Source organism: Elaeis guineensis, chromosome 16, assembly GCF_000442705.2.
Source record: "Elaeis guineensis isolate ETL-2024a chromosome 16, EG11, whole genome shotgun sequence".
NCBI lineage: Eukaryota > Viridiplantae > Streptophyta > Magnoliopsida > Arecales > Arecaceae > Elaeis > Elaeis guineensis.
Window position 1 is genome coordinate 47142611 of NC_026008.2, and position 14743 is coordinate 47157353.

The 14743-nt window shown below is 35.4% G+C and overlaps 1 protein-coding gene across 1 annotated transcript in view; it reads left to right on the forward strand.

Moving 5' to 3' along the window:
- The first annotated feature begins 10311 nt into the window (after positions 1–10311).
- Positions 10312–14743, forward strand: part of LOC105033425 (uncharacterized) — a 33326-nt gene continuing 28894 nt past the window's right edge. Inside the window, 4 exon segments of the mRNA XM_073249886.1 lie at positions 10312–10468; positions 10884–10982; positions 11617–12335; positions 12593–13238. Coding sequence (XP_073105987.1) covers positions 11702–12335; positions 12593–13238 — 1280 coding nt within the window. The 5' untranslated portion in view covers positions 10312–10468; positions 10884–10982; positions 11617–11701.

Consider the following 14743-nt stretch of genomic DNA (forward strand, 5'->3'; position numbering starts at 1 on the left):
TAACATTGCTTCATCATAGATCTTGGGATCATTCCTAATATCTCTATCTCCCACAAGGAATGCTTCATCTAGATTCTCCGTAAGAATATCTAAGTATCTTTTAGGAAAATGGGATACCCTACTTGATCTATGAGGTAGAGGAGGTACTACATCAATTGGTTCATGACTGGATTCAGGTTCTTGGACTCGATGCTCTTTAAAAATCTTTTTTTCGAGCTTAATCTTTCTCCTACTGCCTCCATCTTGAATAAACTCTTTTTCAAGAAGATGACATGATGGCTCACACTCATATTGTAATCCTCAGGAAGATAAAAATAATATCCCATAGATTTCTTGGGATATCCAATAAAATAAGCTTTAATTGATCTAACCTCTAACTTGTCTGTCTGTTGTTGCTTGACATAAGCCAAACATCTCCAAATATTGAGATAACCAAGATTCGATTTCTTATCATGCATAACTCATACGGTATGGTAGGAACGGATTTAGAGAAAATCTTATTCAAAAGATGAATAGCAAAAAGTAACGCATGTCTCCACAGAAAAATAAAAAGATCTGTGAAGCTCATCATGAATCGGATCATATCTAATAGGATCCGATTCCTCTTTTCGGATACCTCGTTGAGCTGATGTATCTTTGAAGGTGTTCACTCTGAGACTATACCGTTATCCTTAAGATAAGCTTGAAATTCTATACTCAGATATTCTCCTTCTCGATCTGATCAAAGAATCTTTAAAGATTTTTTGATTTATTTCTCTACTTCATATCTGAACTCTTTAAAATTTTCAAAGATTTCAGACTTATAATGTATCAAATAAAAAAACCCATCCATAAGTAATCATCGGTAAAAGTTATGAAGTAGAGATAGCCATCCCTGGCTTGTATATCGAATGGACCACATACATCAGTGTCTACCAGAGCTAATATCTCAATGGCTCTTTTCCTTGTCCCATAAAAGACAGCTTAGCCATCTTTTCTTGAAGACAAGACTCACAAACTAGATAAAACTCGAAAGTCAATGGCCCGAGAAGGCCATCTTTCTTTAATTTGTTAAATTTGTCCTCTTCAATATGATCTAGTTTAAGATGCCACAGATATTTCTGACTAATCCTATCTCTAGATCTCTTAGACTCTATGGTATTTATTATTTGCTCATTAACATTAATACTCGCATCCACATGCAAATGATAAAGTCATCTATTAAAAAGGCACGTGCAACAACTTTATTTTTCAAAATAAATTATGCATAAGTCTTTATTAAAATAAAAATTATAATTATCCTATACCATCACTGATATAAAAATCAAATTTCTGCTGACTACAGGTACATAATAGCAATTCTTTAAAATTAAACTAAATCCTAACAGTAATCACAAAGAGTAGATCTCGATGGCTACAACAGCAACTCTTATCCCATTACTGACTCGAAGGATAATTTTATCTTCTCTCAACCCTCTAACTTCTTCTAGATCTGTATGAAAGTATACAATATGCCCTCAAATCAGAATCTAGAATCTAACTAGAAGGAGAAAAAGAAATCATTAGATTAATTTTAATTACGAGCAAATCAAACATGCTTTCAGAAGGCGCATCCTGATTGAGGACATGGATCAATTTTTTGAAACTGAGATCTAATCCCAAGTTCCTAAGCCAGTTATTGTGATTGGACACGGTCAACCTATTGGTGTCAAGGATTCAGACTTGAGGGTTAGAACTCGATATGATTATCTACAGAGAGAACAGTTTCTAATTACATATCTATACTTGATAAATATTTTTCTAGAGACTTTAAAAACAAACAAGGCTCCCACTATTTTTACGAATCTTCCACACTCTTCGGATAGAAAAAAAAAATCTATATGCGATCGATTTCTAATGGGTACTGTGCTTCTATTGATCTATGTGTATCTCACCTAACAGTTATTGATAATGCACAAACCAATAAGTGAACATCACTTTATCCATTACTTCACAAAGTAAGATGCGGTAAGTTCGGTCTCTAAGTCCTGTGGCCTCACCTAATAGTTATAGGCATATTTCTTAGTTAAGTCAGACCTACCATTCACCAATAGATGCAGAGCTATCATTAGGTCCCACACCTAACAATTATTGGATCCAACCCCATCTCCACCCCAGGGCATCGAATGCTAATAAAGTGGTTGTGCCTCCATGATGCAATCGAACCACTATGAGCAGCTGAGAACTATCAATGCTAGGAAGGTACTCGCATCTCTACAATGGTGGAAAATTGCTAAACTTAATATTGGATTAAAGAGATTTAGGTTTAGGTCTCTTTTACTCAGTCACATATATTTGATGTAAATGACTAGATTGATTCAGATCAGCATATCTCAACAAACCTAGTCGGTATGGGTAAACTCAAATGACCAAGCAACCTTATTCAATTCATAATCTATCAAATTAATCAGATAAATGAGATTGATGGAAGGATATGCCGATGCTTGCCTTAGGTACCATCAAAATAGTCAGATAAGCATGCTCTCAATTAAAAACTGTCGATCGAGCTGCCAAACTTACCTTACATACCAATTGACCTATTAGAATCAAATAGATTAACCTAGTTACTCAGGTTCAGACTACTGAGCCAAAATTGATCTTGAGTTAACCAATTCACATCAGATATGAATCAATTTAACCAACTACAACTAAACTCAATTTTGAACCCCTTTAACCTAAACTCAATCAACTTTTGATTAGATTGATTAACTGCTCAAAATCGAAAAAAAGTTCTAGCTGGATCTAATCATGGACCCTAATTGTAGTTTGGTCTCTAGATCTAATTTATTCAACCCATACCCAATCTCATATTTTATGCATTAAATTTTAAATCTTACAAACTTATTTTCAGATCTATTAAACTTAATTTCAGATCTTAAAATCTTATTTTTAAATCTTAATTGAGTATATTATGAACATGGGTTTAGAAATAATTTATTTACATTATATCTTATATAATTATGCTTTCTGCAGAATCGAGTCGACTTGTCTTGAAACTCGAGTCGACTCATCACAGTAAGTCGGTCGACTCTTAGACCGAGTCGACTCGAATGTGACAAATAGAAACTATAAGTCTCGATCTGCAGAATTAAGCCGACTCCAACAAAAATGAGTCGACTTGTCAGGGACTCGAGTGACTCGCAGGGACTCGAGTCGACTCGAACAGAAATCCAGTTGACTCGACAAACGTGTCAGCCAAAGTTTCAGAGTTTTAGTTTTTCTTTGTATCATTTGAACTTCTAATTTAAATGTAAAATAATTTTTTAAATCTAAACAACTTTACTATGCAACAAAAATAAAGATCCTCGAGTTTGAGATTTAGGATTTTGCAGAAAATTAAGTTTTAGATTATCGATCAACAAACTATATATCATCTATATAATTTTATGATCTAAAACTAAACAAAAAAAAATATATCTAATATATGCATAAAAATAAAATCTAGATCTAAAACATACGTCCGATACACCTAGGATCTTTGTTCATGGTTCTTCTTCATAGGACATCATTACAAGTGACACCCTTACACGTTATAAGAGAACTCATTGATTGGACAAGTGAGGGGCTTTAACCTCTACTTCCTCTTATGACCAAACGGTCATGGTGATGCATCTAATCTAAATACTAAGCTACTAAGATATTAAACTAACATATCACATATGCATTTATTCTAAATTTTAGATCTACGCATGCTTACAATTCAGATCTAAACATGAAATATATATCACATATATGAGCATCAGATTCAGATTAGATTTAAACATACTTCATATATCATATATATGATCATAAAATCAAATCTAAACATATATGTATAAATCAGATTTAATGATTTACATTTAGATCCAAATCATAATTTCAGATCATGCATGTCAAGATTAAATCATGGCTCTGATACCAATGTTAGAATTGCAGATAGATTGCATGCATGAATTTCAAAATTATTTTAAAAATATAACAGTGGAAGACCCAAAATAAATCTTTTAAGCTTGCATGCAATCAAATTTAATCTGTTAACTACTCTTATCCAGATCTATGACATACATAAATCTGAAATCAAGCATGCATAAATGAAATTAAGAATATGTAGATCACATTTACTAGCAGATCATATCTACTATTTTATTGAGATCAGATCTCACTTTACGCGGGTCGTAATTTATCGCAGTCGATGATCCGTAGATTTGATGAGGTTCCTCGAGCCGCACAAACACCTGACCTCCACAGTACTCACACGAGGTGCCTTGCCCGATCAGAGGCTGTCGAAGTCACTGGAGTGTTAGCTCTCTTGCAGACTTTTCTCTTGATGGATGATCTGAAGTCCTCTTCGGATCTCATAGATGCTCTAGAGTTGAAGAAGAAATGGAGGAAGAGAAAAATGGTGGAAGATAAGAGAACCTTTTCTCTCACAAAACCCCCACGCCTAGGTCTAGAAACCCTAGACCTTCTTACGTCAAAAAGGAGCCAACCACCCCTAGAACTCACGCCCCAAATTTATTCCATACTGAGAAACTTGTGGAATGTATCTCATGGTTCCTCTCACGGATTATTAGCATGAAATTTGATTGCACGTGCAAAAGGAAAGTAATTTATGGTATGCGATCAAGAGAGGTTAAGATGAGATCAAATTCTATCTAGATAAGGATAGTTTTTTAAATCAAATTTAAAACCTTCCATCCTTATCCATATGTGGGGTGATAAAAAGAGATAGGGGGCACGCATAAAGGGATATGTGCACTAGAAAAAGCTTGCGCAAAAATATTGTTGCATTGAGAAAGGTAGGCGTCATGAGGAAAGGTGACGCAAGGGTGGAGTCCAAACTCATTTAGACTCTATCTAATTCAATTTGATCCCAACCAAATCTCATTTGGTTACACTCAAATTAAGATGAATAAACCTAATCAAATTAGGTACCAAATCAGATCCAATCTAATTAAGATTTAATTGAATCGAGTCCTGATCAAATCAAAAATTGAATTCTTTTACAATTAGATTATCTTATAATTTAATCAGGCCAAACACAATTTAAGTCAAACTGAATACAATTCAATTAGACTTGATCCAAATCTCATTGGTCAATCAAATTAACCCAATTAGTAATTCAATTGCTAATTGATCCTTCAATAATTCATTAACCATTAGCAAATTATTTATTGAACTTTTGTATAAAGTTAATCATCAATCATATTGGTGACATTACCCTTTAACGATTCGTAATCGTTAATCAACCATCTGATCAGACAAAAATCTCTTTTGTATGTGATTCCATAAGTCTATTCTATCTAGTAGTGAGATATATTGTGATCTCTATCACAATATCATTAAAACTCTTTTTGATGAATTAAAATAATTTCAATTCTACCCTTCGAGGGTCATCGATCATCAAGACGATGCTCAACGAGTCTCACAATCCACCAGTGACATCTAATCGTATATGGTGGCAATCCAATAGAATAAAAGTATGAAACCTCTAGGTGCAGTTACCGTTTGATTCAGTTCTTCTATCATGAGTTTCGACTAGATGGAGGTCATGGAGAACTCATCAAATCTCATCATCAGTTATATGAAAGATTGGCTCGATTCGAATTCATTTGTGAATCCGTGAAAACTCTTTTTTAGTATTCACACTTGCTTTGACTAAAAATTTTCTGAACTCAGTCTAGCAAATCGTATAGGACTACTTCTTTTCTACTAAGATCGCTAGATTTTATCTAGGTACATCCTACTCTAAACAACGAATTTGAATCTATTATAGCCAACATACATAGCAAGGATCTAAATGGCTAGAGACCAAGAGAATGTATAGTCAAACTCAGTAGCCTCGGAGCGAATAGTCAATATACCGTAGATCAAAAGATCACTCACACTATTATAGCATCGAGAAGATTACTGATGAGTGAGTAGATATCTAAGTGATTTTTTGTATTGATCATATTCAGTGTAAGTTGTTCTCTAACAATCACCTACACTCTCACTCTAGTATCCCTATACTGCAGACTCGAGACTCATCTATCCAGAAGGGAGATGATTCATGTACTGATCTTAAATGAATTGATCACTGTCCTCCGTGATGATCCTTCGATCGAAAGTATTTAGAAACTAAACATTAATAATATATGTCTCAAATTCTCAACTCCTTGAGAATATACAAAATCATCTTTGTTAATTTCAAAGATAAATCATGAACACATAAATATGATTGAAAATAAATTTTTTTTTATTAATAATAAAAAATTTTATAAGTACAAATACAAGCTCTGAAAATACAATTGTGTTGGCCAACAATTGGCTTTTTAGGGCACACATTCAATAAACTCCTACTTGACCTAAAGTCAATTGACCATATACTTATGACCCATCTTCTTAAGATAAGCTTTGGTCTTCTATTGACTAAGAGGCTTCATCAGTGGGTCTGTCACGTTCTACGTGGAGTTGACTCTCTGCACCTCGACGAACTTCTTTTCGAAGTTGTCGCGTATGATGTGGAACCACCGCTTTATATGCTTAAACTTTTGATGATATCTGAGCTCCTTAGCGAGGCTATGGCACCATTGTTGTCGCAGTGCAGTGCAATGGTATCTGATGGCATCACATCCAGCTCTGTAACGAACTTCTTGAACCAGTATACTTTGTTAGCAGTTTCAAAGACGACGATATATTCGACTTCCATGATCAAATCTGCAATGATCGGTTGTTTGAAACTCTTCCAACTAATCGATCCACCATTACATAGAAAAATATGCTCTAATATAGATTTTCTATCATCGATATTAGACATGAAGTCTGAATCGGTGTATCCTTCTATTTTCAGCTCTGAACCTCCACCAAAGATCAAAATCCTTCTCAAGTACTTAAGGATATTCTTAACTACAATCCAATGCTCTTCATCTGGATTCGACTGATATCTACTCGTGACACTCATGGCAAGTGCTATATCAAGTCAAGTATATAGTATGGTATACATGAAGCTTCCTATAGTCGAAACATAAAAGATCTTGCTCATGCGTTAGATCTCCTCCAGTGTGTTGAACACATTTTCTTGGAGAGATAAATACCATACCTAAGGGGCAAAAGTCCTCTCTTAGAGTTTTCTATGCTGAGCCTTTTGAGTATCTCCTCTATGTACATTTTCTGAGAAAGTCCTATCAATCTCTTAGATCTATCCTTATAGACCTTTATATCAAGAATGTAGAAAACTTCTCGTAGATCTTTCATGGAGATTTTTTTTGACAATAATACTTTGACTGATGTCAACATGAAAATATCATTCTCAATCAGAAGGATGTCGTCCACGTACAATATAAGAAATGCGATCGCACTCCCACTGACTTTTTTGTATACATACGATTCTTCTTCATTTTTAATGAAATCAAACGATTTGATCACATCATTAAAGTGAGTGTTCCAACTTCGAGATACTTGCTTAAATCCATAAATAGACATTTGTAGCTTACAGACTTTGTGATTACTATCACTGTATGTAAAACCAATAGGCTGCTCCATATAGATATCTTTTTCAAGATATCCATTTAAAAAAATAATTTTTACGTCTATTTGTCAGATTTCATAATCGTAGTAAGCTACAATAGCAAGCAGAGTCTAGATGAATTTTAGTATGACCACTGACGAGAAGATTTTCTGATAGTTAATATCTTCGCATTGACTATAACTTTTTGCTACCTACATTATCTTATAGATCTCTATCTTACCATCCGATTTAATTTTTTTCTTGTAGATTCATTTACATCCTATCGGTACAATACCTTTAGGTGGAACTATCAAGATTCAAATTGGTTGAAATATATAGAGTCAATTTCTGACTTCATTGGTTTCTTCCATTTCTCAAAGTCTATATCTAATACTTCTTCATCATAGGTCTTGGGATCATTCCTAATATCCCTATCTTCCACAAGAAATGCTTCATCTAGATCTTCTGTAAGAAATATCTAAGTATCTTTTAGGAGGATGGAAGATCCTACTTGATCTACGAGGTGGAGGATATACCACATCAACTGGCTCATGATCAGGTTCAAGTTCTTGGACTCGATGCTTTTAAGAAATATTTTTTTCGAGCTTAATTTTTCTTTCATTATCTCTATCTTGGATGAACTCTTTTTTCAAAAAGACAGTATGATGGCTCATAATCACATTGTGATCCTCAGAAAGATAAAAATAATATCCCATAGATTTCTTAGGATACTCAATAAAATGAGCTCCAATTGACCTAACCTCTAATTTGTTCGCCTGCTGTTACTTGACATGGGCCGAACATCTCCAAATCTTGAGATAACCAAGATTCGATTTCTTAACATACCATAACTCGTATAGTATGGTAGGAACAGATTTAGAGGGAACCCTATTCAAAAGATAAATAGCAGAAAATAACGCATGTCTCCACAGAAAAATGAAAAGATCTGTGAAGCTCATCATGAATCGGATAATATCTAATAGAGTCCGATTCTTTCTTTTGGATATCCCATTGAGCTGAGGCATTCCTGGAGGTGTCCACTGTGAGACTATGCTGTTATCCTTAAGATAGGTCCAAAATTCTTCACTCAGGTATTTCTCTCTTCGATATGATTGAAGAATCTTTATAGATTTTTTGATTTATTTTTCTACTTTATGTCTGAACTCTTTGAACTTTTCAAAGCTTCAAACTTATGATGCATCAAATATACAAATCCATATCATGAACAATCATCGATAAAAGTTATAAAATAGAGATAGCCACCCTTGACTTGTACATCAAATAGACCGCACACATCAGTATGCATTAGAGCTAATATCTCAGTTGCCCTTTCTTCTTGTCCCACAAAGAGCAGCTTAGCTATATTTTTTTGAAGATAGGACTCACAAACTAGATAAGACTCGAAAATCAATGATCTGTGACACACGTTTCCCCAGCTTCTGATGCTTTCTGCTTCTCCCACACCCCATGCGATCGCCCCTCGCACCCTCCCATCCCCTGCTTTTATTTTTTAAAGTATTTTTTTTAATTTTTTAAAAATACTACTTTATTATTATTAAAAAATAATATTTTTATTATTATTTGAAAATAATATTTTTAAATAATATTTTATTATTAATTTTTTGAAATAAATTTTTAAAAATAATATGTTATTATACAAATAGTATTTTTAAATTATGAATAAAAATATTATTTTTAAAAAAAATATTTAAAAAATCTAGATTTTTTGGGCAAAAATAATCAAAAATAATAATAACATTTTATTAAAAATTAGAAATAATCAAAAATAATAATAATAATTTATTACTATTAATCAAAAATAATAATATTTTATTATTAATAAAATAATAATATTTTATTGTTATTCAATTTATTATTACTGATAAAATAATTATTTTTTTATTTTTTTTCTTTCCTCATCAAAATATTTTCTTTTTTTGTCGCTTCCCCCTTCTCTTCCCTTCCTTCTACCACCCACCACCCCCCCCCGCCCGATCAAATGACAATCTGCGGCCACCTTGTGAGACACAGGCCATGGCCCCGCCCCGCCCCGTCGTTATCCGTGCCACACCTGACTCCACGTGGCCATCAAACTCCTCCACTCCTCTCCTCCGGCCCTGGTGAATTCGAGTCCCCTGGCTCCGGCACCACCAACCCCCCTCCCCTCTCCAGCACAGGCACCTCTAGCACCTCTCGCACTCTGTGCGACCGCCTCGCACCCTCTACGGCCCTGTACAGTTGCTGTCCCCTCCCCTTCTCTCTTCCAGCCCCGATGAACCAGAGCCCCCGTGGCTTCGCACAAGCACCGGCAACCGTCCGCGCCGCTTTGTCTGTGCTCCTCAATAGAGCGGAGTGGGAAAAAAAAAGAAGGCAGGTCGGCTGCGATGCACGAGAAATGGCAAAAAAAAAGGTCAAAAAATCGTATGTTGAAGTTGCGATTTCATCTGAAATCGCATCTTCTACGTGTAATTTTATTTTTTATTTTATTTTACCTGTGGGTGCCATCTCAATTTGATGCGATTTCAAGTTCGAAATTGCATCTTCAACATATAATTTTATCACGTTACTGCCAACTCACCGCAACTAGGATAGTTTGGGAAATAAGTTGGATTCAGGGTAGATTGAGAAATAAGTGTTTAAAAAAGAATATTTAAAAAAAATCCCGATTTTTTCTCTCAAAAGTGTCTCGCAAGAAGAGCAGCACATTACACAGAAGACGGACGGCTGTGATTGCATTGTTCCAAAATCCGAATCTTATAACCAGCCGTGCATTCCTCACTGTTGGTCCTTCCTCACAGGCGTTATCGTCAAACCGATCTCCGTATTGGTCCTCGACGTTATTATACCTCTTCAGTGGAAATACGTCGGATTTCCTTCCGCACTTTCCAAGGCGCTCCTCGCAATTCCCTCTCCCTTCCTCATATCCCGCGCCCCTTCTCCCCAGCCGCGTCCCGGAGCCAGGAGCGGTGCTTTTTCTCCATCGTAAGAACTCTGATTCCCTCCATCTTCCATCTCTATACTCTTCAAATTTTTTATCGATTTGTTTTTGAGAATTATACTTCTTTGTAGTTTTCTTTTCCTTTCCAATAGTTCGTGGTCGACGTCAGTATTTCTTTCCTTTTCTATTCCCGTCATTTTTTTTGTTCTAGGGTTTCGTCCGAAATATGTTCATGTTTTTTTCCATAAAATCTTTGGGAAAGAGAGCAAGAACCGATTCCGGGTGATGTATTTGTCTTCCCCGCAGTCTTCTGGTCTGGATTTTCGCCGTTTGTTTGGGTTTATCTCAGGTTTTAGTGGCTAAAGAAGTGGTCGGGAAGGTTTTTCTTTTGCGGAGCTTCGTCATTGGTGCATACGACCTGTCTGACAACTAGGGTTATTGTCTCCTTGGTTTTATCAGGGCAACGGCTACTGCTTTGGTTTTGTTTTCGTGGCAGTTCAAGATCACTTCTTTTTCCTCCCAATCTGTCGTCCTGGACTTCAAAGCAGTCGTGTAAAGGTAGTTGATGCGCGGGTTTTAGATTATTCTCTTTTTATCAAATTAAACACGTGCAATCCCGAATTTAGGGTTCGGTATTTCATCTCTGCATATCTTAGTTCTCTTGCTGGTTGATATTATTTTGGTTGACTGGAAATAGACTGCAGATTTTCATCTTGCATTTCTTGAATGTATGTCCAAACCAGTACAATTACCCATATAGTCGAGGGCTTATATTTGTGCTGGTTCTGATGATGGTGACCCATGGTTGGAAAGCAGAGTAAATATCATTTTTCTTTGTATTTTTAAGTTGCGGATGGGAAATAGTCGTTAACCTTTAGAATGGATTAGAAGTAAGCGTAAGTATTTTATAGTTATTAAGGTAGAAAAGCTGAATAGCACACATATGAAGATGCATAGCAAATTAACTAATGTTCACTGAATTTGAAGGAAAGCCTTTGATTTGTTCTTTATTTAAGCTAGAGTTGACTTTCATTTAATGACCATCTGGTTGTATTTATGGCAGGCTTATTGTGATCATGCATATTGAAGGATTGTCCCCTTTTTTTTTTTTTACCCTAGTTTCTTTTTACTCTTATGAGCTGTGAAGGGCTCACCATTTTGATTTCAATCAACTAACCTTCTATTCTTTCAGTTACTATCAAGCCATATAATTCTGCAGGTCATTTGGCCAAAATATACTGAATGTATGCTTTGTAGTGCCTTACAAGTGAGAATCAATGGTTAGTGGTACCCGATCAGGACGTCTCAATAAGGATGAAGGCACTAGCAACTCAAAGACTAGGAGTGCTGGGGAAATAGTGAAAGATATGAACGGTTCCATCGCTTCTGGTTCAACAGCAAATGGCAGCTCAAAATGCAGAAATGGTAAAATCAATTCAAAAGATATCAAAAGTCCAATCACCCTGGGCAATGCATCAATGGATTCATCTAATTTGAGAAGGCCTGCTAGGGGAGCACCTATGAAAAAAATGAGTGCATTTTCTAGATTGCAAAAATCTGGAAGGCCTGAAAATCGAACTCCAGGTTCTTCAGATAAGTGGAAGTTGGAAGGAAGTGAGAAGAAAAGGCCACAAAGCCCTTTGAGAAGGTCAGAGAGAATTGAGAAGTACAATGCTTCAAGTTCATCTGGTTCAAAGATGTCCAACAAAAGCTCAAGTCCACTGATGCAGAAGAAGAAAGTGAAGGAAGTGAACAATGAAGAAAAATTAGTGGAATCAGTCACCAAAGAAGAGAGCAAGGACAAGAAGATTGATGTTAAGAATGATGGATTGTTGAAAAAGAGGAAGAGATTGGATGCACGCAGTTACAGGGCATCACTTAAGCCACAGACAAAGAAACCCAAAAGTTCAGGTACTACTTAAACAGTTAAAATAAGTTTCTTTATTGTTACTTATTCCTATTCATTCAATTTTGAAACAAAACATTGTCATGCAGAAAATCCTTGCATGCAGCAGCATACGGTTCTTTTTATATCTGCATGATGCTAACTTTTGTTGTAAAAAATAAAGTAACTCTATCTTCTAGCTATGCTTGTTCTGGCATCCAGCTTGATTTTACCTGCAAATTCATGCATTCTAATTTTTCTGTTGCTGATTTTGGACTTTTAGATGCTACCATACTGCACCAGAAAGATGTTGCATCACATGGAGATAAAATTGATTCTGGAGCTAGTGATTGTACGAAGTTGCAAAAAGATGGACATGGATGCAGTGAAAGAAAGGGAGAGGAGCTTAGGTGGAAATGTCCCAATGAAAATTTTGAAGAAGCTGGGGAGGGTTCTAGTTCTGACTCAAAAGATCTTGTTGAGGTGACATTGGGAACCGAGGGAAAAAGAAAGATACCTAGTTCTAGCATGAAACATGAATTTATTGAGACTAATGAGCCTGAAACTGAAGGTAGTTGCTCACAATCAAAGTGCTGTGGTATTTTGTTACAATCTTCCCCAGTTGGAAGCACTGCCAAAGAGAATAGTGGTGGTGATGTTCGAAGAGATAATGATGTTGAAGCTGACAGAATTAACGCATGTGGATTTGATAGAGAGGAGCTTGGAACTGCAGAACTTGTAGAGTCTTCCGCTGAAGATAGGGCCCTTGCTGGTGATCTTTATCCAGAAAGTGCGGCCATTTCAGTAAGACCATCAAGTAAACAAATCCTTATTCTGGAAACTTCCACGGCAGATGTATCATCCTCATCTCCTTCCATGACTGAAAAGAAAAATTTGGAGCAATGCGCAGTGTGCTCTAAACTTAAAAGGTAGGCCTTCATTTTTCTCCTTCATAATCTTGACTTCGGATTCTCTTTATTTTTCAAGATAATATGTTTTTTTGTTTGGTTGTTCTCTTGATTCTCTATATCCACTGGTGGTGCCAAATATCTGACCAAAGGAAATATTTCCTGGAAAGATTATTCCCTTAGGGTGTGGGAGCAACTTGGAATTGAATCCTCGAGTTCTACCCTGCCAGGCCTTTGGTTGGTCTGGCTATGAATAGACATTCTTGAAGTAAAAACAAAACCCAGCATGTCCTACAAGGAAGTACTGGTGACGTGCTGCCATGGTAGCCAGATTTTGAATGCTCTGTTCTTGTTGTTCTTCCTGTTTCTCAAACTAGTTGCATTTGTTATTCTATTATGCAAGATCACAAGAATCTATGGCTTCTATGACAAAAATATCAGTTTTTTTTTTTAAATACCTTGTTGGAGGAGGGGAGAGCTAATTCCTTCATTTTACCTGAGAGCAGGGTTAAAAAGAAACTAATGTGCTATCTTTTAAAGGGATTAAAGTGAATAAATATCAACTGATTCTAGCTTTCTATTCTAGTGAGGTTTATGGTGAACAGAATGAGACTGTAAACCATTGGTTTGTTTCTCTTGTTGGAGTTGTAGAAAGTGTTTCTCCTGTGCCTTGCTGAATGTAGACTTTACTTTTTTATCTCAAGAACAATCTTTTTGACTACAGCACTCAATGATCTCAACAATGTTTTTCTGAGAAATAAGTTTGATTCAGTTACATCTTACTATTCAAAAACAAATGTTTAATCTTGTTTATGGTGTGTCTTCTTGCCAACAGATATCAATTTCTTGCTGTCATTTTTTTTTTCTTAATTTGATGCACATACCTCTGACTTTTTTCTCCATAAAAAGATATGATAGAATGTGTCACATGAAAGATGATAGGGAATGAATTGCTTAGGCATCTTGGAGGTCACGTAAAACTCTTGTCAGGTTTTTATATGCGGTGGGAAGTTCCTTTCCCTTAAGAAGCTAGTTGGCAAAAAATGACTTAATATGCTATGCAAACAATTTAGAATATGCTAGGGCAAATTTAATTATCATAATGTGTGCCTATGAAAATCCTCTAAATCTATGAATGGATAAAACTTAGCATATGAGGTTTATAATTAACAACATATAATATTATTTTAACTTATTTTAAACTTACTTATTTTAACTTGTATTTTTCTATTTTAAATAAGTGTTATAGATTTTTATTTTTTAATAATCTTTTAACATTTATTTCTAAGCTTGCATATTTGCACAAAGCACATATAATATGCTGAAAGGTCCAAAGTCCAAACAGTACAAATACTCTAAAATGTACTTAATGCATCTTCTTGACTTGTTGTAATTCTATTTATATCTCTGATTTATATTTTTTATTGTCATTTTCTTTTGATGAAACTTGTAAATGAACTGAAATTACTGGAAGTGCCAAATTTGAATTTCATTTGGCCTGCCTTAAACCATCCCGAATTTTGGAC